We start from the raw sequence: 23,529 nt of genomic DNA, 5'->3' as shown, positions 1-23,529 counted from the left end.
GTCATAACCATATTCTCTTGGTAAACATAGTACTCATTTTTGTTTCTTCCTCTCAGGCACATAAATTTCTTTCTTTTATTTCATTTTTCAGTCAGTTATAACTACTTTAAAACTCAGTTTTTTTTAAAAAAAAAATTGGGCATCTGTGGAGAAATCATTATACAGTTTATGGCAGGATTTGAGACAGTAGTTACAATTCATATCGGCTGATATGACATTTTTTTTTACTTGATGTTGTTAGAAACATGAAATTTGAATTACGAAGAATAGAAGCTTGAGTTATGAATTGATTTAGGACATGTGTCTATTTGTTATTACATCACTTAAACGTGAGGGCTTATACTCATAAATGAAATGTAGATGTAGAATTTATTAGGCCTCTACTGCCAATTTTTCTGAAATGATTTTGTTATTCACTACTCTTTATGTTCTAGATTTAGGTGAAAGGAATGAGCTCCTGTTGATATAAACTCCCTTCATGTGCAGCTTTGGGGCACTACTCTATAAATTCCCTTAGAACTGCCACCAATACAACCATAGTTACATGCTCTGCCACCCTAGAGGGGTGGTTTACATCTTGTGAGTTAAAGGGGTGGTTTACATCTTAAAGGATTTTTGTATTACTGGTGGTTTAGATTTCTAAGGATTTTGATTTTTTTGAGCTGTTATCTTTGATTAGTTGTATTTTAAGTAGGTCATATGGCTGTTTATGCATCTTTAATATTATATTCAAATTGTTTTCTAATTATTAATTAATTTAATTTAATTTGATAAGATATCACGTTTTCAATGAATAAGCCCGAATTTTTTATGTGGCAAAAAAATGAATAAATTCGATGGATAGTCTAATAATATTTTGGCTTAATTCCAGTTTGGGTCCCTGATGTTTCAGAAATGTGCGATTTGCGTCCCCCGTGTTTAAAACGTGCGGTCAAGCTCCCTGACGTTTCTAAAATGTGCGATCGAAGCCCTTCCGTCCATATCCATTTGGTTTCGTCTGTTGACCAAACGGAGCTGCATCCACGTGTAATAAAACGAGCGAATTTACTCCCTGATCTTTCATCTTTGTGCAATTTGCCTCCCTAATGTTTAAAAACAGAATTTCAAAAAAAAATATTTAACAGATTGTAACAAAAAAAGATCATTAATTTGTTTTAGAAAAAAAAATATCATTAATCTTGAATGAAAACAAATCATTCATTATCAAAGTAACAAAACCTGAAACAGATTCAAATCAACAACAATTCAAGAAAAAAAATTGAATCTTCAATTCATGTTCGTTAACAAAACAACACCTTTATCAAGAATAGTAATAACAATTTTCTCCCTAGTTCATCTTCCATTTTCAAACACACACATTTATCTCTATCTTTCATGAAAAAACAGATCCAACACAAACAAAAAACACATAAATAATGCAAGAAACCAGAAATCCAGAAGATGGGAGGAGGTAAAACCCCATAAAATTTAGAGAGGGATAAGCCATTTTCATTTCATCAGATTTAGCCACCCATTCATCTTTCAGAATCATCGTTGCCCTCTCTGGCTGAAATTCGTGTCCATTGCAAAACCTTAGAGCCACATCCAGATTTGCAGCAAGCCATCAGTTACTACCCAGAAAACCCATAAATCATCAAAGCAACGAAACCTAGAAAGGAGGGTGGGACTAGGGGATTTGTAGGAGGTGATAGCGTTCCTTGTGAGCATACTGGGAGTGGCGTTCTACATGTTTAAAGATGATGTCCTCATTGAAGTTGTGAGAGTTGGGATTTAGGGATTTGAACAGAAAAAATTGATGTCGATTTTGCAGATGTGGGTTTTGTAATGGAGAATAGATGTTCAGATCTAAAGGAGAAGAAGAAGATAGTGAGTTCAGAAGGAAGAAGTGGTGGTTTGGGGTTGGTTGTATATGGTAGACCTTGGTGGTTATGGCTATGGTGAAGAGAGTGAGATTACAGGTGAAAAAGATGAGCTGATTTGGATTTTTTATAATTTATATTTAGTTATATTCTGATATTATTTAGTTTTTTAATTAATTGTTTTATTTTAAATTTTATAGAAACATGAGGGAGTAAATTCGCTCGTTTTAAACATTAGGGAGGCAAATTGCACAAAAATGAAAGATCAGGGAGTAAATTCGTTTGTTTTATTACACGTGGACGAAGCTCTGTTTGGTCAACAGACGGAACCAAATGGATATGGACGGAAGGGCTTCGATCGCACGCTTTAGAAACGTCAGGGAGCTTGACCGCACGTTTTAAACACGAGGGACGCAAATCGCACATTTCTGAAACATCAGGGACCCAAACTGGAATTAAGCCTAATATTTTTACCAATTGTGTTTTTTTCTTCAACTAATAAAATTATATACTTTTCCATCATCTTGAATTTAAGTTGAATATATAATTGAAATTTCATTAATATATAAATAATAAAAATAAATAAATATTACATGCACAAGTATCTACTACTTCTTATTCGTGAGTTTGGATTTCACTATTCTTAAGAAACCACCAATCCTATTTTTTCTTTCTCTAAGGTTGGGTACTAATTCAGTTAATCAACATTTGAGCAACATATATTATATACCTTATTCGTACCTTTTTGTATGAATTATTTGTTTATATTTTATGCAAGATTGCGTTGGAGATCACACCCACAAGCTCCACATTAACCGTAAAGGGCGACCCAAACTTAAATTGCAGAATTATCCAATTAATGTCTATAAGTAAGATGAAACATTGAAACATAAAAGGAAGATAATGATAACAATAAGTGTTTTACTCATTAAAATTGTATGTTTTAGTAAATATGTCATTGTATTATTTCATATATCAAATAATAAATGATTATAATTAACAATTAATTTGGTAAAAAGTTACCCGTGCATCGCACGGGCTAACATGCTCTATCCTTGTAAATGATATTCAAGCATAACTTTTGTTCAGGTTAAAAAAAAATTAATATTCTGATTGTGAATATATCGAAACTCTTAAAATATTAGTGAATACATTCTTATGTTTTTATATGTCAAATTTTTTTATGTTTCTCTCTCTTCATATGTATTAACACATATGATATGAAGGTTCTCTTTGAAAAAACTTAGGTAGCGTTTGGTAGACAGATGGGAAGGAACAAAACAGGACATTGTGGTTATGTTCTGTGTTTGACATGTTTTTAAGAGAGAACGGAACATAACAAAAAGGTCATGGAACAAATCATTTTGGTTCTCTAGAAAAAGGTGGAACGAAAGGGAACAGAGCAAGACACTCTAATAAAATACAAAATTGTCCCTAGGTTTTTTTTCTTTCATCTTTCCATATCTCTATACTTCCCTCTTCTATTTCACATCAAGCCGTCTCTTCCAAATTTCTTTTCTGCATCAACAACTGCATTCCACCCGCTGTATCAATTCCAATCACTCCAATTTTTAATTCGATCCAATTCGTAATATCAATTGAAATTCTTATGAGTTTTTAATTCAATCTAAATTCCTTCTTCTGGCAACATATATTACCATGGCAACATATACATGAAACGTGGTGGCTTCATTTTTCTTTGGTTTTATATGGATTCCTGTTTGCATATATTAATCTGGGGTCAATCAATTTGAAGAACACGGTGGTGGCGTGACCTATCTCTGATACAGTATTACACTAATTTTAAATAAAATTAATTTAATAATAATTTGCGTGAATAACTAGTAGGAGATGAGATTAAAATAATATATACATAAAAAATTATTCTATTTAATCCATGTTTATGTTTGATTACACATTGATGTAAAAAAAAACGTTACACATAATAGGGGTATAAACGTAATTAATCTTATGATCCTGTTCTGTGTGTGTTGTTTTCGCCAAACACAACACACAGAACATTATTGTCCTGTTCCATCTTGTTCTTTCCATTCCGTCATGTTCCGTTCCGTCACCAAACGCTATCTTAATATATACCATAAAAGCAGATACAAGTGTTTGAGGAACTTATGTAAATAGCTTATTTTGTCTACCTTCCTGGATTAGATAATGAATAAGCGTTTATACATGCCCACAATTTATTTTAAACCTATTTTAATAAGCTTTTCAAATTAGTTTATGAGTAAACGTTTATACAATAAACTCCTATGACCACTCCCAGGAATGAGATTCAGAATTTTAACCTCAATTGGAAATCTTTGAAGGATAAGCATATATGTGAGAGGGGACACGCAACGCAAATGTAGTTTTTTTTTTTGTTGATTTTGAACTTTTGTACTTGCCAAGAATGCTTATGAGCCAGTTAGTATCTTTTGTACTCAAATTAATAATTTCTCAACTCAAAAGCTTTATTTATGCCTCTTTATTCGTTTGTCCATCACTATCTCTTTCTTCTCACTTCTTCATTTGTGGTAAGTTTTAATTGAGTTCTACGCACTCGTATCACATTCAAATGCCCTCAATCTATTTTGCAGGGTCTTACAACAATCAACTTAAAATATTATAACACAGAACCATCAAAACCTCCAATCTTCAAACCTTTCGAACCTATATCAAATTCCTTCAAACCCTCAGCGACAACAGTAACCTTTTAAACCCAAATTGGATTCTCTCTAACCTTAAAACCCTTTCATGATTATGGAACAATTTGAACACAAATTTGAAGAAGTCCCACTAAAAAAACTAAAGCTAGTGCATACCTAGATCTAAATACCTGTAAACCCTGCACCACCACGTCATGACAACCTTAGGTCGTTGCCAGAAATGTTCTCGACGATAATGCATGCGCGAGCTCCTCTCTTTTCCTTTGGGAGATGAAAGGGTGAAAAGAAAAGTGAGGATGGGGAAAAAGGGAGGAATTGGTGGAGGAGATAGTAAAACTAACATTAAGACTAAAAATTGAACTTGTAATTTGGAAGGATGAAAACACACAAAATTAAAATTAGAATATTTATATATGGCTCGAAAGGATAGCCCACGAAACAAATGTATGATGTTGAATCTTTATTTACATCCTTCACCATCCTCAATTGCTCATCACATGTTACCATTCCAAACACCATACAAGAGAAAAGAGATTAATTAAACCAAATTAGATTGCAACATTTGCACCCACCGAAAAAACAGAGTGAAATGAAGATCCCATTTGGGTTTTGCAGGTGATTAACGAGTGAGCATATTGACAGGAATTGGAGAGTGGTAGTTGTGGTCGTTTGGGTATTATTGATGTAGAGGCAAAAGTCAGTGTGCAACGGCGATGGGCGGAATTGGGGCGTCTGCATTTGAGGAAGGCGGCAGGCATCCATGCGTGAGATGAGAGAAAGGGGCCCCTTAAACCCTAGAAAGCCAAAACTCTTAACCATGGTTCCATAAAGTAAACTTTGACAAAAGGGGATTTGGGAAATCCAAACTAATAATTCCAAACTGTCCATATTGATCATAATCACACGTCATTCGCAAAATTCGTATCCCTATTATTTTGAGCGCGCGCCATTCAATATTTCCGTTAAAATTTTACATATACAGTTGACTTCGACTTCTGATTATTTAGGATGGAAAACTTAACGATAAGGACAAATTTAGGTAAAATTTCGCGCGCTAGCAAAAAAACTATTTAAAGAATTTAGTTAATAATCTTTTTTGAAGAAAGAATATCTTAAATTGTAAGAAAAAAATCATGTAATTTTGTGAATAAAGATGTGTTGTGTTGTGTTGTCTATCCAGTCTCGAGAAATTTGGGAAGAAAGAAGGCAATCCAAACCAAAAATTCATACATAGAGTCGTATCATAATTCGTATATACAATCATTTACAAATACCCTCTCTTCTCTTCTCCCTCTCACTCTCTTTTTCATTCTCCCTCCGCCTCCAATAGCAAACCAAACAAACAAGCGCGAGTTCCAATTTCTTGTTCTTGTTCTTGTTCTTCTACTAAAACCCTAACCGCCATCGATCCCTTCTAGAACCTTCGATCCGTTACTGGGTTCGATTCGGGCTCGTCAACGCTGGCGGGTCAAGTAAATGTAGGATCCGCCAAGTGTTGTTCAAGATACCAGTGCTGCTACGCCGACCACCACCATTTCCGCCGCCGCCGCCGCCAACAGTAGTGAAGTATGCTGACCGTGCTGCGGGTGCACCTGCCTTCCGATATTCCCATTGTTGGCTGCGAGCTCACGCCTTACGTTCTCATTCGCCGCCCCGATACCAACATTAACAACGATGATGTTCCTGAAACCGCTCCCGTTGGTGGCCATTTCTTGCGATACAAGTGGTTCGTTCGTGCTCTTTTGCTTTTTCTTTTGTTAGTCTCTGCTTGATTGTTATGGTTTTTCAGCTAGGTTACTTGTGTGTTTCATTCTTGGGTAATGGTTCTATTCATTTTATGTATTTGTTTTCATTTCAATGATTGAAATTTTTGAAACTCTATGCACATGTGTAATGCGAGGTTAAAGAAACACAAATTTGGTATGAGAGGAACTAAAGCTCATGTGAATTGGCTGAATTTTTAAGTTTTAAGTGATTTAACAAGTAACAGCCACTTCGTGTTTGGCGCGTTTTCGAGCATCGGGATATAATAGAATGTGGGCCTGCCTTCTAATTCACTTTTTTTTTTTCTTCCCTTATTGATAATTCAAGTGATTGGGTAGTTATTGATAGCGCGCGAAGCGCTGTCGCGTAGCGGACCCCTGTCGCGATGGGATCGTGGCCGCGAAATCCGGCTATTCGCGATCAATAGCGGCTTTCACTTTTATGTGATTTCATTTTTGGGGGGTCATTCGCGACAGGCCGCGTTCTGCGATTGACTACTATGGGTTCATATATATTGTTTTAATTGCTTATATTGAATTGCCTTGATTAAGCAGTCTTGTGTGGCTTTTTTATTTAGTGTTGGTCTTCTCCATGTCACTGTTATTTGTGGGGTAATGTGAGTTAAGGACTTAAGGTATACATATGTTTTGTCTGTATCTACCTGTATAGGTGTAGAATTATACTTATGAAGACAGCCTTGGTGAAATGGTTTGATTTGCTACTGGGTGACTAGGAGGGTCACAAATTCGGGTTGTGGAATCAGTCTCTAGCAAATGCAAAATGTGTGGTTTCCTATAATAGTAGACCCATAACAAGTCCAACCATTCCCTGGACCTTGATATGGCACGAGCTTTATAACATCCCCTGTATATCTGTACTTGTAGAGGTGACTGTGTTACTACTTATTGACACTTGTTTGGGGGACTGCACCAGAGTCAAATAGTTTTTGGAGTTCTTTCGGGTGCTAAGATATGCCCATTTATGCAAAACTCTATGATTAAAGGACGCAGAACTTTTTACAAGTGTCTCACGTTTATAGTTCTTTTGTGTTTTGTGCTATCATGGTGTATTTACATGCAATCGAATGGGAAACTGGGGACAGATATAACTGAAGTATTATCCGTGCGGAGTGTTATATTTGAAACTGTCTCATGCATGCTATGAGTTTGTCTTAGGATGTGATGCATAAGTATAATTCGAAAGTTTTACAGATGATAGGTCGTGCTTGTAGCAGTTTTATATTAAGGTTCAAATTCCACATTTTAACCCCTTTCCTTCATGTTTTGCTGTTATGTTCTGCTTTTTTAATTGTTCACTTATGATTGATGCACATATTTGTTAGGTCATGGTTATATTGGGTAGATGAAAGATTAAATTGATCCCAAATTTGCTGCCTTATGTGCTTTTCTATTGGTCTGATTTATAAACTGGACTTTTAATGTTGTTTACACTACAACCTTTGGCCCTTGTTTTTGGTAGGTATCGTGTACATAGTGATAAAAAGGTCGCTGTCTGTAGCATACATCCATCTGAGCAGGCCACTCTGCAGTGCTTAGCTTGTACTAAGGCCAACATACCTGTTTCCAAAAGTTACCATTGCACCACCAAATGTTTCTCAAATGCATGGCAGCATCATCGTGTCTTACATGAACGTGCAGCAAATGCTGCTAATGAAAATGGAAATGAAGAGGAGGAAGTATTTGGGCGCTTTAATAGTTCTGGTTCAGGGGTAATCAATTCCAACTTGTCTGCCTCTGCTTTAAGTGCTAGCTTGACAAATGGGTTTGCAGCACCTCTGTATCCAGCAGCTGTCCCAAAAAGACTTGGTGGTGAAAGTTGGCATGAAGTCGGACGATCCAAGACTTATATCCCAACTGCTGATGACATTGGTCATGTTCTTAAGTTTGAATGTGCTGTAGTTGATGCAGAGACAAAGTTGCCTGTTGGACATGTGAACACTATACTAACTTCGCATGTCATTCATGCTCCCTCTCCCATTCCACGGCGAATGATACGTGTTGATGGCACGGGGCATTTAGATGCAAATGGGCGTCAGTCATCTTCAGGAACTTTTACTATTCTGTCATACAATATATTGTCTGAAGCCTGTGCCTCAAATGCTCTGTATAATTATTGCCCTCCATGGGCTCTTTCTTGGCCATATCGGAGGCAAAGTTTGTTACGAGAAATTGTTGGTTACCGTGCAGATATTATCTGTCTTCAGGAGGTACGTTAACATGATCTTGGTTATTGTTTTGGTGGTTGAAAAACTTGATTTAATAACCTGGCTCTTCATCTTATGTCAATGGGATTGGTGTTAAATTAATTGTTATTTTATTTCAAAATTTTGAAGTCATCTTTTAAGTTCTATAGCAGTTGGTTTTTAACAAGACATGATTTCGCAATTGGGGGAACAAAGCATATCTACAAGTGGTAGCTTATTCTAAGATTTCAAAACTTAAACAAACTTCACTCTAACTTCCATTATGTGGAATTGTGTGCATTTTTTTTTGGCGGGGGCTGTGGCGGGGGGGGGGGGGGCGGGGAGGGACGAAGGCAAAATTTGAGGGTTATTTGGGCAGTTTGAGTTATATTCTTTAGTCCATTATCCTTTCACTTAGAAATATGATTTGTTTGTGTATTGTTATGGCTTCTGTTCAGATAACGGACAACCTTTTCTCCTGCAGGTTCAAAGCGACCATTATGATGAGTATTTTGCTCCTGAACTGGACAAACATGGCTACAATGGTCTTTTCAAGAGAAAAACAACTGAGGTTGTTGCAATATTTCTGTCCTTGTGGCTTGTGGTCATAAAATTATTTTTTGGTGTTAACCTGTTTACTGTGGGATTTCAGGTATCTAATGGAAACACCAACACAATTGATGGTTGTGCGACATTTTTCCGTAGAGACAGATTCTCACATGTGAAAAAATATGAGGTTGGGAACGGATATTTTGCATTTGATTAGTTCAAATATGGTTGTACACAAATATAATGTGTGCTTGCATGCAGGTTGAATTTAATAAGGCTGCTCAGTCTTTAACAGATGCTATGGTTCCAACTGCTCAGAAGAAAATTGCCTTGAGTCGGCTGGTTAAGGTGGCTTATTTCAAGTTTCAACAAATATTAAAATTGACTTTCACTTTTGAGAGAAAAATGATTGTCTCGCCTCTTGTGTGTCTGTTGCTGACCTAAACTTCTTTGAATTCTTAGGACAATGTTGCACTAATAGTGGTTCTAGAAGCAAAAGCTAACAATCAGGGAGTTGATAATCCTGGGAAAAAACAGCTTTTTTGTGTGGTAAGCTACTAAGCTCTTTTATGTTGCTGTTATTTATGGCCTTTAGTTGATTTTTTTTGTTTATGTCTTCATGGTGCATGATGGATGGTATATTATATTCAGTGTTTGATTTTGGTTGTGTATGCCCTTTGTTTATTGTTCCCCAGTACCTTGATTGTAATTGCATTATCTGTCGAATACTAGAGGGAGCCTTACCTTGCGTCATGCTTCATGGTTGTTGATTTCTTAAGTACACACACAGACACACATAATGTCTATATGTATGAATATGTGTAATGTAGGCAGTCTTGGGTTGAATGATGTTTTTCCCTGGTGACAGCAGTGGCTTCTTATTTTGCTGTTGGTTTTTTAATCTGGTGTAAAATCTCTATCATACAGGTCCTGAGGCTCCTTTTCATATTAGCTCTAAAATCTCAATTAGAAAGGACCTAGTTAGATGTTTGTTTTAAGTGTTCCTTGAAACTCAAAATTTTGATGTTCCTATAAGAAAGATATGCTATTTCTTTTTGTATTCTTCTATTAACTTGTATATTGACCCTGGAGAGTCTAGTGCCATGCTTCATGGTTGTTGATTTCTTAATTACACACACACACATAATGTCTGTATGTATTAATATGTATTATGTAGGTAGTCTTGGGTTAATGATGTTTTCCCTGGTGACTACAGTGACTTCTTATTTTGCTTTGGTTTTTTATCTGGTGTAAAACCTCTGTATCGTACAGATCCTGAGGTTCCTTTTCATATTAGCTCTAGAGTCTCAATTAGAAAAGACCAAGTTAGATGTTTTTTTTAAGTGTTTCTTGAAGCTCAAAATTTTGATCTTCCTATAAGAAAGATATGCTGTTTCTCCCATATCCCTGCCCCCATTTTTAGGTATACGAAAATTCTTTTTGAGTATCCTTCTATTAACTTGTATATTGACCCTGGACTTTAGGCAAATACACATGTAAACGTACAACACGATTTAAAAGATGTCAAACTCTGGCAGGTAAGTTATTTCTTTGGTTTGTTCTATTGAATTGTTTGTTTTTAGCATAAGAGATACTAATTTTCTTCCCCAATTTTAGGTGCACACTCTCTTGAAAGGATTGGAGAAAATAGCTGCAAGCGCAGATATCCCCATGTTGGTTTGTGGAGATTTTAATTCAGTTCCAGGAAGGTTTGATGACTTCTCTCCTTCTTAATTTTGTTTTTGATATTTAGCAATGGTCTTGTATTAAGTATCAGTACTGTGTGTGTATAAACGTTATTCTGAACTTTGTTACAGTGCTCCTCATGCACTTCTTGCAATGGGGAAGGTAGATCCGTCACATCCTGATTTAGCAGTTGACCCACTTAATATTTTACACCCTCACAGCAAGTTGGTTCATCAGTTACCACTGGTAATATATTCATTGAAGCGCATCCCTTAAAAGAATAATTATTTAAATTGTGTTTTTATTCATTTTTGTTATGTACTTGTATCAGTTTTTTGTTTGATTTAATTTATTATGTAACTTTAGGTCAGTGCATACTCATCTTTTGCAAGAACGGTTGGCCATGGATTTGAGCAGCATAAAAGGAGACTGGATGGTGGAACAAATGAACCTTTATTCACAAATGTCACTAGAGATTTTATTGGCACTCTAGATTACATATTTTACACAGGTGAGCTGTCTTGCAGTGTTATATCTTTTTGATAGATTTAATATATCGGTCACTTTTACGACCTGCTGTGGCTTTTGTTTTCAGCGGATTCATTGGTTGTGGAGTCATTGTTAGAGTTATTGGATGAGGAGAGTTTGAGGAAGGACACTGCACTTCCCTCACCCGAATGGCCCTCAGATCATATAGCTCTTTTAGCTGAGTTTCGCTGCACTAGGAATAAATCTAGACGTTGACACTTGAAGGTAGGCACCATTCTTTCACTATCATTTCTTTTCCCATTATTTTGTTTTTGTTTGATCTGCATTGGATGTTCTTAAATGGTTAACTTGTTTTAAAATAATTGTTTGGAGAGGTCAATGCTAGTAGCCAACTAGCCATTTTCATCTATGTTTGTTTATTTCTGGATGGCTTAAGGCTTATATTGTTCTGGAATTTGTAGTCGGATATTCATTTATGTTGAGCTTTTTTGTTTCATATTCTTTGTACTTTCTTTCAGAGTTGGTTGTATAGACTGGGCACTATTGTGATAATGTGATCTCATGTTTATCAGCAAAACGACGAAACTTGAATCAAGTTTCTCATTAACTTGAATCAAGTTTCTCATATCCATTTCATTAAGTTCTCCAACCTAATAATGACATTGCGATAATTTTTAAAAGGGTTAAATATGTTCCAGGTCCCCAACATATAGGGTCAAATCCAAATAGGTCCCTAGATTTTTTATTATGATTTTGATCCGTGACAAATATTTTTTAATTCGAATAAGGACAAGTGACGTCATGGTGATTCTAAAACATATTTAACCTTTATTGCTAGTAAAAAATATCCATGTGTCATTGTTTGTGGGGAAAACTTAATGGCAAGTTAACTTGATAAAATATACAAGGAACTTTAATCTAAATTTTATCCTTAGCAAGTTAACTTGATAAATTTCTGTTATTTAGAAAGTGCAGATTAAAGAGGTAATGGATTAAAATAATGAGAAATGGTGGAACTTTGAAGTCCTTAAAAAAGGGCCTTGTGATTCTGATTTACGAAATAGAAATCACATTGCTCGTTATTAATTTCAAGAAATAAATTTACCATTAAAGTAAAACTGGATTTTATCTGATTCCTTGGAATGCTGTTTTTACTTTGGCACTGAGAGATTTCTAATTTAGGCAGTGGCAGTCCTTCATTTTGTTGAACATGTTGAATATGGGCATCAGAAAAAGGTGAACTGATATGATCACTTAATGGAAATGTCACAATATGAAAGTAGGATCTACCCTTTCCGAGTAGTTTGTCTTCAAAGAGATTTAAATGCAGTTAATGTATCTTCAAGTTTTATGTCACCTGAGCTATTGCTCCAGTACCACTTTTTTGAAGTTCAGACTGAAAACAAATTGAACGAACAATTTGTATGAGGATTGTTTATGATTTATGATGATTGTCTATGATTTATGATGATTGTCAATCTTTGTAGGTCAGATCTAGAAAACGTGAAGGTAAAGCTGGAAGAGGCAGTTGGTTGGTAAGTTCTTGAAAGAGGAGTGGATCAAGGCTGTCTTTTCCTGGTATCTCCGTGTGGGGATCCTTGCAGTTATCTGCTTTGTATCATGGCACCTCTTTATCTCAGAAAAATTAACGACTATTATGTCTTTAACACCCTCCCCCTGTTCCCCTACTCTCCGGGTTCTTTTTGTTCAAAAGGTGATTTTTTTCCAGTAAACGACTAACTTCATCCATTATAGTGGCTGCTGAACTAGGGGCTCTGATATCTATAGTGATATTATCCAAATCATAGTTTTTTTTTTTTAATGTTTTTACTCTGTTAATCAGAAACATGACATCAAATTGGGAATGACCTAATTGATAATGAAGTAGGAGAATTCTACCCAGATACTGAGATGAGTTACTCAATGTGGGCATGGAATGTGAACTGTATTAGCAGTAACATAGGAAAAGATGCTTACTATTAGTGATTGTAAAGAAGGGCATGGGAAGTTCAATTCTTGATATTTCCGCCATCCCTTTCACAGATATTGATAGCAAATGATCATTCAACCCATGTCCTTGATAGAGAATAAGTGACTTTTTTTCCAGTGTGATATGAGATAATGCATAGATTATGGTTTTGCCGAATGAGCTGTTGGGATTATTCTCTATTTTGTTACACCTTTTACTTTTTCTGCCACCGTTTATTGCCCGAAGCTTTTATTTTGTTCTTGTGTCTACATAGATCAAACCTTTCTGCATGTTGTAGGTTTTAAGAATTGATTATTGGGATGATACATAATCTAGCATATGCTTTATATATCACTATGATATAGTGGGTTCATTTACCGTACACAAATATTTTCTTGTGCAAAGTTACACAAGTTCCATTTTTACTTGCTATTGTAAGTTTTCAAGTCACCTATATTTTTAATTTTAAAATTTATATGTTTAATTCCTCCTCCCCTCCACCAGCCTTCCTCCCCTCAATCTCACGCCATCCGCCGCCGCTGCCACCACCGGATCTTCTCCTCCCTCCCCCACCAATCACAGCCCTTCCCTTCCTCCACCATCGGTTCCACCCCGTTCATTCTTTTCCCACTCCTCCTTCTTCCTCTAGAACCCAGCAACAACAAGGAATGTATCATCCCCACAAAGAATACCCAGAAACATATCATCCCTAGCACAAAAAATTTCAAGAAACAAATCACCATTTCTCTTCATTAATTTATCTTTGAATCTGTACCTACAGAAAAAATTTCATTTTCTCCTGCTTCTATGATAAAGACCAGAAATCCTCCTCCTCCCTCAAGAGTAGAACGAACCCAGAAAATCCCCAACCCCAATTCCTCTCCTCCTCTCAATAGCAAAATCAGAGAAAGACTTCGTGAGAGAGAGGAAATTAAATTGGAGAAAACCCACTGTAGCCACCGTCGTCCACTTACTCCTCCTCTCCACCCTTTCCACCGCAAAACCCTCATCCTCCTTCAACAACAGAATCAAAGAAAGAAAGGTGGTGACTTTGTTCTTAAGAACCCAGATTTGAAAGAAGAAGTTGGTGGCTTTTGTGACTTCGAATCTGCCTCCTTCACACCGCACCAACGCAGCCTCCTGCTTCAGATCCGTCGTTCTTCTACCTCTTGTTGGTGCGGCGGAAATTGGAGCTTCGATATGATCACCGGAAGAAGAGATTGGCGGAGCGAGTGCGACGGAAGGTGGAGCTTCGACGATGACGGTGACGGAGGAGGAAGGGAGAAGTGGAGGAAGGACTTGTGGTAAGGTCCTCAAATTAGAGCCTCACTCTAACTGCCACCGCCGACGCCACCACTTTCTTCTCCTCCTTTCCTCTCTCTTCAGCCAAAGTCGTAAGAAGGTGGTGGTGGGTTAAACACTTAAACCAGGTTTTTTTTACAGTTAAACCAGGGTTAATTAAATAATTATTTAACAAAAAAATTCAAAAAGATGTTACCCGCAAAGTAACCTACTATAGCAAGTAAATCTAGGTTGGTGCAACCTTACTCAAGGATTTTCTTGTGTACACTAAATGAACCCTGATATAGTTGCCTTAATGTTATGATATTCCTATCCATTCAGTGTTGAAATCTGCCCAAAGAAAGGTGAAATCAAACCTACCAGTTATGTTGGTATTTTTGTTTTTATGATTTTCGCCTTAAGTTGAAGTCATGAATAAAATAGTAAATCCGAATGGGCCATCATGGTTTTTTATTATTACCGTCAAAAGAGAGCAAAATAATTTTAACCAAAAAATATTCAGGGTTTTCGCCTTAAATTGAAGTCATGAATCAAATAGTAAATCCAAATGGGCCACCATGGTTTTTGATTATTACAATCAAATGAGAGCAAAATAATTTTAACCAAAAAATATTCAGAGCCTTAGATTTAAACTATGTAGATACATCATGATGTTTTACCATTTAGTGTTCGATACTCACCCATAAGAATGAATTCTATTTTTAGGCCATTTGTACATTGTTCAATCAGAGAACCTGTGTTGAGATTAGGCACTGCTATAGGTGGTCACTCACAAAATTATGTAGATGTATCACTTAGAATCTAAAGGTTTTAATTGTTGATCATTTTAGTGCTTTTTTTCACGCTAGTTGAGTAATGATAACGATACCATTTTGTCCTGCCTACCATATTTAAGTGAGGATAACCATTTTAAATGGCATAACTTTAGTCCATGGACTATTTATCTCATTATTTTAGTCCATGGTATCCATGGGTCTTTAACCTATCTCTAGAAACAATTCTTATAAGGTCTTAATTGGTCCTTGTAAAATACAAAAATGAAAATATGAATTGAACCCTAATAAAACGTTGAAAGACTCAATTTTTCTTCAAATTTGAGCTTTCACTTTTTTGCGGTTATTATCTATGGTATACCATCTTATCTCCTTAGAAAGTTTCAAATTAGTTTTATAAATACTTTTAAAAGTCTTAGTATTAAAATTCTTACACAAATCTTGTACGAGGAATTATTTCATCTTAAAAGTTTTAAACATAGACAGTTCCTAAAGCTCCATCACAGTCTGAAGGCTGATATGTAAGGTCTGGATCCGCCCCTGGTCTGAATCATTACCACCAATTGTATTTTTTGTTTATGCCATAAAATAGTACTGCTTAATGGAATGGAACGTAATATTGTTATTTGACTAAGTTAAGAGTAACTAATTATCCATCCATGGCTAGAAAATAACATTTGGTGATCATAAAGCGACAAAAAACTAGTACCTCTCCAACCCAGCATGAATAAAAATACATGTGGGCTATGTGCAAAATAAGACACTGTTGACAGAAAAGAACAAATAAAATGAGACACACTAAAGTTACAGATACGGCACGAAGAATCTGTATAGAAGAGAAACCGGCATCTGCATTTGTTTCCTGAATCCTGATTGATGAAAATTTCAACTTTGCTCTTATAATGTCTTGTAATCATTTTTTTAACAATGAAGTGTGACGTAGTGATTAGTGCACTTTGTCCTTTAATTATGAAGCCGGGGTTTGATTCTCACCAATGGCAATGAAGCACATTCAAACGCTAACACGAGACAGGGGAATTTATCCAATTTATTTTTGTTTCAAACTTGGATGAATATGCGAGATAATGTCATTTACTACTCATGATCATTAAGCTAATTTAGCTATGTCCTTAAGATCTTTACGGGTTAACTCATAATTATAGTAAGTCCTAGTTAGCATTCAAACATAAATATTGCATCGCATGACTGGAAATTGGAATTTAACTCCCCTACATCCAGGACATTGCTTCGGTTGTCGACAAATTATATCAATTTAATATAGGACCATAAAACAATTGAATAAAATTATATCACTTTTCTCAACAGTTTAAAAAGCCAAAAAACAAAGTAGAGGTTTCACTTGTTATTGGATAAACAAGTAGTATGTGACTTGTTCTTTGACCACAAAAACAAACATGCAGTGCTGTGGTTTACATGAGTATGTCATAACCCATTAATATCTTTATGAATAAATTTACCTCTATATATAGCCATTAGAATCCCAACTCATGAATCAAGCATTCAAAAGAAGAAAAAAGAAACAGAGAGGTCAATAGACAAGATGAAGAGTTTTTGCACAAAGTTATGCTTTGTTTTTCTAATTTTTCTTGTTATCACAAATTGCTTGTATTCTGAAGCACAAAAGTGCCGGCCAAGTGGAAGAATAAGAGGAAAGAAAGCCCCTTCAGGACAATGCAACAAAGAAAACTGATCTGGGAGAGACCAAACTACCCGTTGACAAGGGGTAGGAGAGGGGAATCTGGACGTGTTGAAGGGCTCCAAGTTGGCAAGGTCCCGGGAGGGGCTCCTGCAAGACACTTCGATGCTAAAGTCAGTGAATGAAGTGGTGAGAATGGTGAGAATAGAGAGGATACGTTACCTTTAGCTTGAAGGAGTGTTCCCTTTATATAGGAGAGGTAGAATTAGGGTTGGAGCCATGCAACGTCATGCATGGCTCGTACTTGGGGGCACGGACCACCGTTGGATCTCCTGCTGAGGAACAGTGATCCAACGGCCTGGGAGCCCCTACGGATCTGCACCAGCCAACCTACCCCCTAGGGTAGTTGGCCTAGGTCAACCTCTACATAGTGGGCCCCCGGCTCCTTGTCCTCACCCTTGGTGGTGGGGCCCAGGAGTAGGGGGCCTTTAAACTCCCTCAAGGTGTCCCCTAGCCGGGACGTTCCGTGGGGCCCAGCCCTGTCCTGGGTGTCCTGTCCGTTCCCGGTCAGGGTTCCCAGAACAAAAACGATTCTGATTGCTGCGTACAAGGAAAAATGTACACAACTTATGAATGCTCTCCACCGGTGTCTGTTCACACCAAGGCATATCTTACTCTTAATAGTTTCGAAAAAGGTGGAGATGGAGGTGGTCCTTCAGAATGTGACAATAAGTACCATCCTGATGACACACCAGTAGTTGCACTTTCCACTGGATGGTTCAACCACAGGAGTAGATGCCTCAACAACATTACCATCAGTGCCAATGGAAGAAGTGTGGTGGCCATGGTTGTTGATGAGTGTGACTCTACCGTGGGATGTGATGATGACCATGATTACCAACCTCCTTGCCCACCCAACATTGTTGATGCTTCCATGGCTGTGTGGAAAGCCTTGGGTGTGCCTCATAATCAATGGGGTGGGCTGGACATTACATGGTCTGATGCTTGATATTGTTCAAGTATTGTAAAATGGATGTTTGTGCTTCTGTATTTTAGTTAAGTGTTGAGGTGAATTTTCATTTGTGAACATGCATGCATGTATATGTATATATTGTGTTTATTCTATTAATATATGAATTTTTATCTCCTAATGTTTCTTTGTACACAACTCAATCTTAGTTTAAATATCCCCTTGATAGTTGACCACTTCATAGTGTTTTTTTTTTTTTTTTTGAAAATCACTTCATAGTTGACCACACTGAAATTTTCTTTATATAAATAATCATGGCTAAGAGACTACTGAAATTGCAAAATAGGATTTTGAGGTGGAATTCAAAAATGCTTAAATAATCTGATTGAGTTTCTATAAATGGTTAGCAATTGGTCTCTAATAATTTTTTTTTAATTGCAATAGGTTCAAGACATCAATTTTGACCGGTCAACTGACTACGCGGCGAGCCTAGTCAGCTGAAGGTTGACACATTGGCTTTACACATTAGTTTTAGCCTATGTAATTTTTTTTTTTAAATATCATCTAATCCTCCCCCTCTCACATTCTTCTTCAATTTTCTTTTTATTATTCTTCTTCTTCTCCTTCCTTCATAACTCAAAGCTAAATCCATACGAGGTTTACATATTTTTACAGACACTAAAACTAATATGAAAAGTCCACTGTCAACCCTCAGCTGACTTGGCTCACCAATAGAGCAATTAACCGGTCAAATTGAGTTAGATGATTGAATATCTAAACCATCGGTTCGAGTATCGAGTTAGATGATTGAATATCCAAACCAGCCCAATGCTATTGAAAATATATTTTTTACCATTCAGCCCAAGAGCTCGAGCCCATTAAATTTACTCAATTAGGAGACACTTTCGCTGCTAGCTGGTTGGTTTTTTTTTTACCAACCAATTTTTTTTTGGGGGGGGGGGGGGGTGGGAGGGGTTTTATTTATCCTCTGCAGGGATCGAGTCTTGCATCTGCACCTCCATATCCCTCATCTCTTACTACTTGAGCTATTCACCGAGACTGCTAGCTAGTTGTTGTTTGACATTTTGTTGTCTATTTTATTTTAATGAAAATTTGGAGAGTACTGATACTTTATGACCTAAGTTAATGTTTGTTTTAGAGAAGACCTTAGTTACTTACGAATAATTTAACTTGTTTGTGTTTATTTTGGAGATGTTAGTTTTAGTTTTATGTTGGATTATATGGAATGTTTTGGTCTTTCAAAGATGTTGGATTATATTTTTTAAACCACATGCATCCTGTATTGAGAAAAATCTATTTGACTCTGGTGTGGTATAGTTCAAAGGTTTTCTCAAGAGTATGTCACTTAAGGATCAAACACTCAACTTCAGGGGTTCAAACAACCACTTTAACCATTGCGACTGACACCCATTAGATGATGTTGGATTATATGGAGTTTCTATATTTTTTTCTCCTAATTTTTCACATTTTTAAAATATAACTTTGATTCAAATTCTGAAATAATATTATTTTATTTTGAACCTGACCACTCGAACGGAACTAACCTAATATACAGATGGTTTGGTTCGTGTCCAGAAACAATAATCAGAAAACCCAATCAATCTAAACCAAATTTGTTTCATTAGTTCTAACATTGAAACACCCTAAATTTGAATTAACAAGTACCAACAACCAGCCTCGACAAGACAACAAATTCTTGAAACAACAATCACAAGAAATCACATTCATTTCACTCCCCAAGCTTTTATGTAAACAAGCATTCGAATTATCGCATTGGAGAATATAAAGGCGAAAAAGGAATTTTTGCAAGAGCAGACTTTAATTGATCGATTCAACATAAATTATGGTAGTTGAACCATGAATGCCTTGATAAAGTGGTGTTCATCCCCTTCAAAGTATTTTTCTACTATGAAGCACTCTTTCTGTCGTGCACTTGATCAACACTCGATAGCCTTCTGTAAAAGTGAAATTTGAAATAGTTAGACCATTAAAGACACAAAGTGGAGGCGGTGAATAATTTAAAAATCATGAGTCATTCTTAGGGTTAAAAATCAAGTCCTTCTACCTTTTTTCTAAAGAAAAAGGTGAAAAAAAAGCTCCGAAATGCAGAAAAATGAAACCAGGTCATGCAAACCCAACCTGTTTTAATTTGGACTTGCGTATGAATTGATTGATTCAACATAAAATCGTAATTCGTCTAATAAGATACAAAATAAATTGATTCACCTCAGATTCAGAGGACAGTTTGATATATTAACTAATTGTTATCACCCAAACATGAAAAATAAGTTGAATTGCGATACAAATCGTTGTATCGTATAATTACTTAATACCATGAATTATATTCATTGTTTCAATTTAAACTAATTGGTGCCACCTTTGACTATAACTTGCGTTTGTGTAAAGAAATTTTAAAACTTAAGTAGCGTTGCTAACGAAATCAGACAATACAGAATAAGACGGGACAAAAAGAAACATGACAATACTGTTCAGTGCATTGTGTTGGATTGACATATATATGTTAGACATAACAGGATTATAAAGTTAATTACATATATACCCTATCATGTTTAATGTTTGATTAATTTAAAAGATGAATAAATAAAATACTTTACATATATATATATATTATTTTATAACAATTATCGTATAAAATTAAAAAAATCATATCACAGTGTTTATGCCGGTGCTCCCTTTGGTTAGTGAGTATGACAAGCATAAAAAAAATAATGACAATTTAATAGTATAGTTCATAAAAAAAAACAATTTAATAGTATAGTTTGGAGAAAACAAACAATTCATCACCGGCCATAAAGACTGTTGATTGGGAAAAGTAAAAACGAATCAGTATCATAAAATTAAACAAACAACAACGTGAAGATCATGTTAGGTTGCTCTTGGCTGGTAATTTACAACATTTTCTACTCGCAAAGGCCAAACCATTGATTTTTGTTTACTTGTTTTGTTTTAGTAAAAAAGAAACAATCAGTTGAACCAGCGAATTGAACCATTACATGTTCACATGAAAAAAAAAATTGGGTGAAGTGAATTATCAATGATGTGCGACCGTGAGATGGATGAAAAAAAAAATGTGTGCAAGTGGGAGAGGCGGCTAGATGAGGAAGAAAAGTGAAGCCTACTAGAAAAATAGAGAGTAAATTAAACCGAAGGAAAATTTTGTCAATGTATAGGTATTCTTTTCGGTTCCTTTCCATTTCACCCTTTTTCACGGAACCAAAGTGTCAAATTTCTGGAGCTTAATGCCTTATTCCGTTTCATCCTAAAAACACACGACAAACACAGAAAGAAACACATGTTCTGTTCCGTTCTGTTCACTTTCCACCTGTCTACCAAACGCTACCTTATTTCTCTATTATTTTCTATATTACCCTTCAACTTTATGTAAAGACAGTCCATGAGAAATTAACACATTCATAGACTATTTTGTGTGCATAGCAAAAAAAAATTATCATGTGTGAGTAAGATCAAACAAAATAAATTTTCTTTCCACAGGTAAGAAATTAAAAAGATTAAAAAACAATAATTTTAATGTAAATTAATAATGTTACCTGTGGATCTTCAGCTCCACTGTCAGAAGGTGAACCACCACCACCAAAAAAGAAAGCCACGACAATCAGAGCTATGATGAGAAACCCTAATACAAGCTTAATATTCATGTTTGCAGTTGAGAGGTCTAAAACTGCGAAAAACATGAATTCAAAGATTGGTTGCTGCATTCAAAATATATAAAACTATATTTATAAAGGTAAAGAGAAAGAACAAGTACTAAACAAGGCACCAGATCAACACGCTGGGAACACAGAACAATGAATGAAGGACATTGAAAATCACAGCCCCAACAACAGCATCATCAAATGCAAAAGTACACTCACAGAACAACAAACTGTTGAAATATGCTTTCTAGAAACTACTACATTATACTATGATAGAACTAGAAATATGTAGACAATGTAAAATCTAGAAACTCACTAGAATCATCTAATAATTAAAAAAGTTAAACAACCGACATATACAGTCGGTGAAGACAAGCCTATAAATAGGTATGATAGTCACATTTGTGAGGTGAGCTCCAGCAAACTAAAAGCCTTCAAACTACAGACTCTAAGACGAGATTTTGAATTGTTAAAGATGAAAGAGTTTGAAAATGTTAAAGATTACTACTCTAGAATTAAAGAAATAGTAAATCAAATGAGAGCCTTTGGGGAAGATATTCTTGACAAGAAAATTGTTGAGAAAATTCTAATTACTGTTCCCCGAAAATATGACTCAATCGTGACAACGATTGAACAAACCAAAGATCTGTCTACTCTATCAGTGACAGAATTAATGGGCTCTCTTGAAGCATATGAGCAAAGATTGTGTAGGCATGATGAAGATACACTTGAAAATGCCTTTCAATCAAAGCTCAAGTTTCGACAACAGAATAAAGGATATGGAGGGAAGAGGAATAATGGAGAAACTTCTAGAAGAAGAGAAAGTTCTAGAAACTTCTCCAAGAACAGTCAAGATAAAAACCCTGCATGCAACATATGCAAAAGGCTAGGTCACGCCGAGGCAGATTGTCGGTACCGTGATAAGCCACAATGCAACTACTGCAAGAAGTTTGGGCACGTGGAGAAAAATTGTTACAGCAAAAATAGACATCAAGCTAACCTTGCAGAAGAGCAAGAACAAGATCAATATCTTCTCTATGCCACCCAAGACTCAGCCGGAGAAACCGGAGGAAGTTGGTACTTGGATAGTGGTTGCAGCAATCATATGGCCAAGGATGAGAGTATCTTCAAAAACACTGATGACTCTGTCAAAGTGAAAGTTCGTTTGGGAAATGGCGCTGTGGTGGAGTCAAAAGGTAAAGGCACCGTCATAGTGGAGACAAAGAAAGGTACGAGACTCATCAGTGATGTCTTACTAGTTCCCAATCTAAAGGAGAATCTCTTAAGCAATGGCCAAATGATAGAAAGAGGCTACACTCTTCACTTTGAAGGAGATGTATGTCGAATCTATGACAAGCATGACAAAAGGGTTGAGATAGCCCAAGTTAAGATGCAGAAGAGCAACAGAAGCTTCCCTCTAAATTTCAAATATGTAGCTAACATTGCAATGAAAGCGCAAGTTGATGATTCATGGCTTTGGCATCGAAGATTTGGCCACTTCAACACACATGCCTTGAAGCTGCTATATCAGAAGAATATGATGAGAGACCTTCCATCCTTAAAGGAGAGTAATGAAGCCTGCGAAGGGTGTCTCCTCGGAAAGCAACGCAGAGTGTCGTTCTCAACAGGAAAAGCATGGAGAGCAAAAGACGTGTTGGATTTGATCCATACGGACGTGTGTGGACCGATGAGGACGCCATCACATGATAACAACAGGTATTTCATCCTCTTCACCGATGACTTCTCTAGAATGACATGGGTCTATTTCCTAAAAGAAAAATCAGAAGTTTTTAGAGTATTCAAAAAGTTCAAGGCCCTTGTCGAGAAACAAAGTGGAAAACATATAAAAGTACTTAGAAGTGATCGTGGCAAAGAGTATACATCCCGCGAGTTTGACAAATTCTGCGAGGAAGAAGGCATAGAGCGACAACTTACAGTCGCATATACTCC

The 23,529-nt window shown here is 36.2% G+C and overlaps 2 protein-coding genes across 3 annotated transcripts; both read left to right on the top strand.

The window, feature by feature from the left end:
• Nucleotides 1-5,688: 5,688 nt before the first annotated feature.
• LOC130717763 (carbon catabolite repressor protein 4 homolog 1-like) lies at nt 5,689-13,359 on the top strand. Of its 2 annotated transcripts, none has more exons than XM_057568125.1 (12): nt 5,689-6,248; nt 7,766-8,513; nt 8,974-9,060; nt 9,142-9,225; nt 9,300-9,386; nt 9,501-9,587; nt 10,523-10,576; nt 10,656-10,747; nt 10,856-10,970; nt 11,091-11,235; nt 11,320-11,477; nt 12,706-13,359. In XM_057568125.1, exons 1-11 carry the CDS (start codon nt 6,091-6,093, stop codon nt 11,466-11,468), a joined length of 1,806 nt encoding a protein of 601 aa, XP_057424108.1. In that variant the 5' UTR covers nt 5,689-6,090; the 3' UTR covers nt 11,469-11,477; nt 12,706-13,359. The 2 variants fall into 2 exon arrangements, with proteins under 2 accessions (XP_057424108.1, XP_057424107.1); XM_057568124.1 differs by having other exon boundaries at nt 12,701-13,359.
• A 3,438-nt stretch (nt 13,360-16,797) lies between these two features.
• LOC130720365 (putative ripening-related protein 1) lies at nt 16,798-18,105 on the top strand. The gene is made up of 2 exons (XM_057570995.1): nt 16,798-16,960; nt 17,499-18,105. Exons 1-2 carry the CDS (start codon nt 16,819-16,821, stop codon nt 17,921-17,923), a joined length of 567 nt encoding a protein of 188 aa, XP_057426978.1. The 5' UTR covers nt 16,798-16,818; the 3' UTR covers nt 17,924-18,105.
• The last annotated feature ends 5,424 nt before the right edge of the window (nt 18,106-23,529 follow it).

This window comes from Lotus japonicus, chromosome 5, assembly GCF_012489685.1.
Source record: "Lotus japonicus ecotype B-129 chromosome 5, LjGifu_v1.2".
Taxonomy (NCBI): Eukaryota; Viridiplantae; Streptophyta; class Magnoliopsida; order Fabales; family Fabaceae; genus Lotus; species Lotus japonicus.
This window is presented reverse-complemented; position numbering and strand designations above follow the sequence as displayed.

Bases quoted from the DNA above. Each gene is read 5' to 3' on its own strand.
- LOC130717763 (XM_057568125.1), top strand. From the start codon at position 6,091: ATGCTGACCGTGCTGCGGGTGCACCTGCCTTCCGATATTCCCATTGTT. The intron at 9,061-9,141 runs GTTGTTGCAATA...GTGGGATTTCAG, and splicing joins TCAAGAGAAAAACAACTGAG to GTATCTAATGGAAACACCAA. The intron at 10,748-10,855 runs GTTTGATGACTT...ACTTTGTTACAG, and splicing joins TTTAATTCAGTTCCAGGAAG to TGCTCCTCATGCACTTCTTG.
- LOC130720365 (XM_057570995.1), top strand. From the start codon at position 16,819: ATGAAGAGTTTTTGCACAAAGTTATGCTTTGTTTTTCTAATTTTTCTT. The intron at 16,961-17,498 runs AAAACTGATCTG...GTTCCCAGAACA, and splicing joins TTCAGGACAATGCAACAAAG to AAAACGATTCTGATTGCTGC.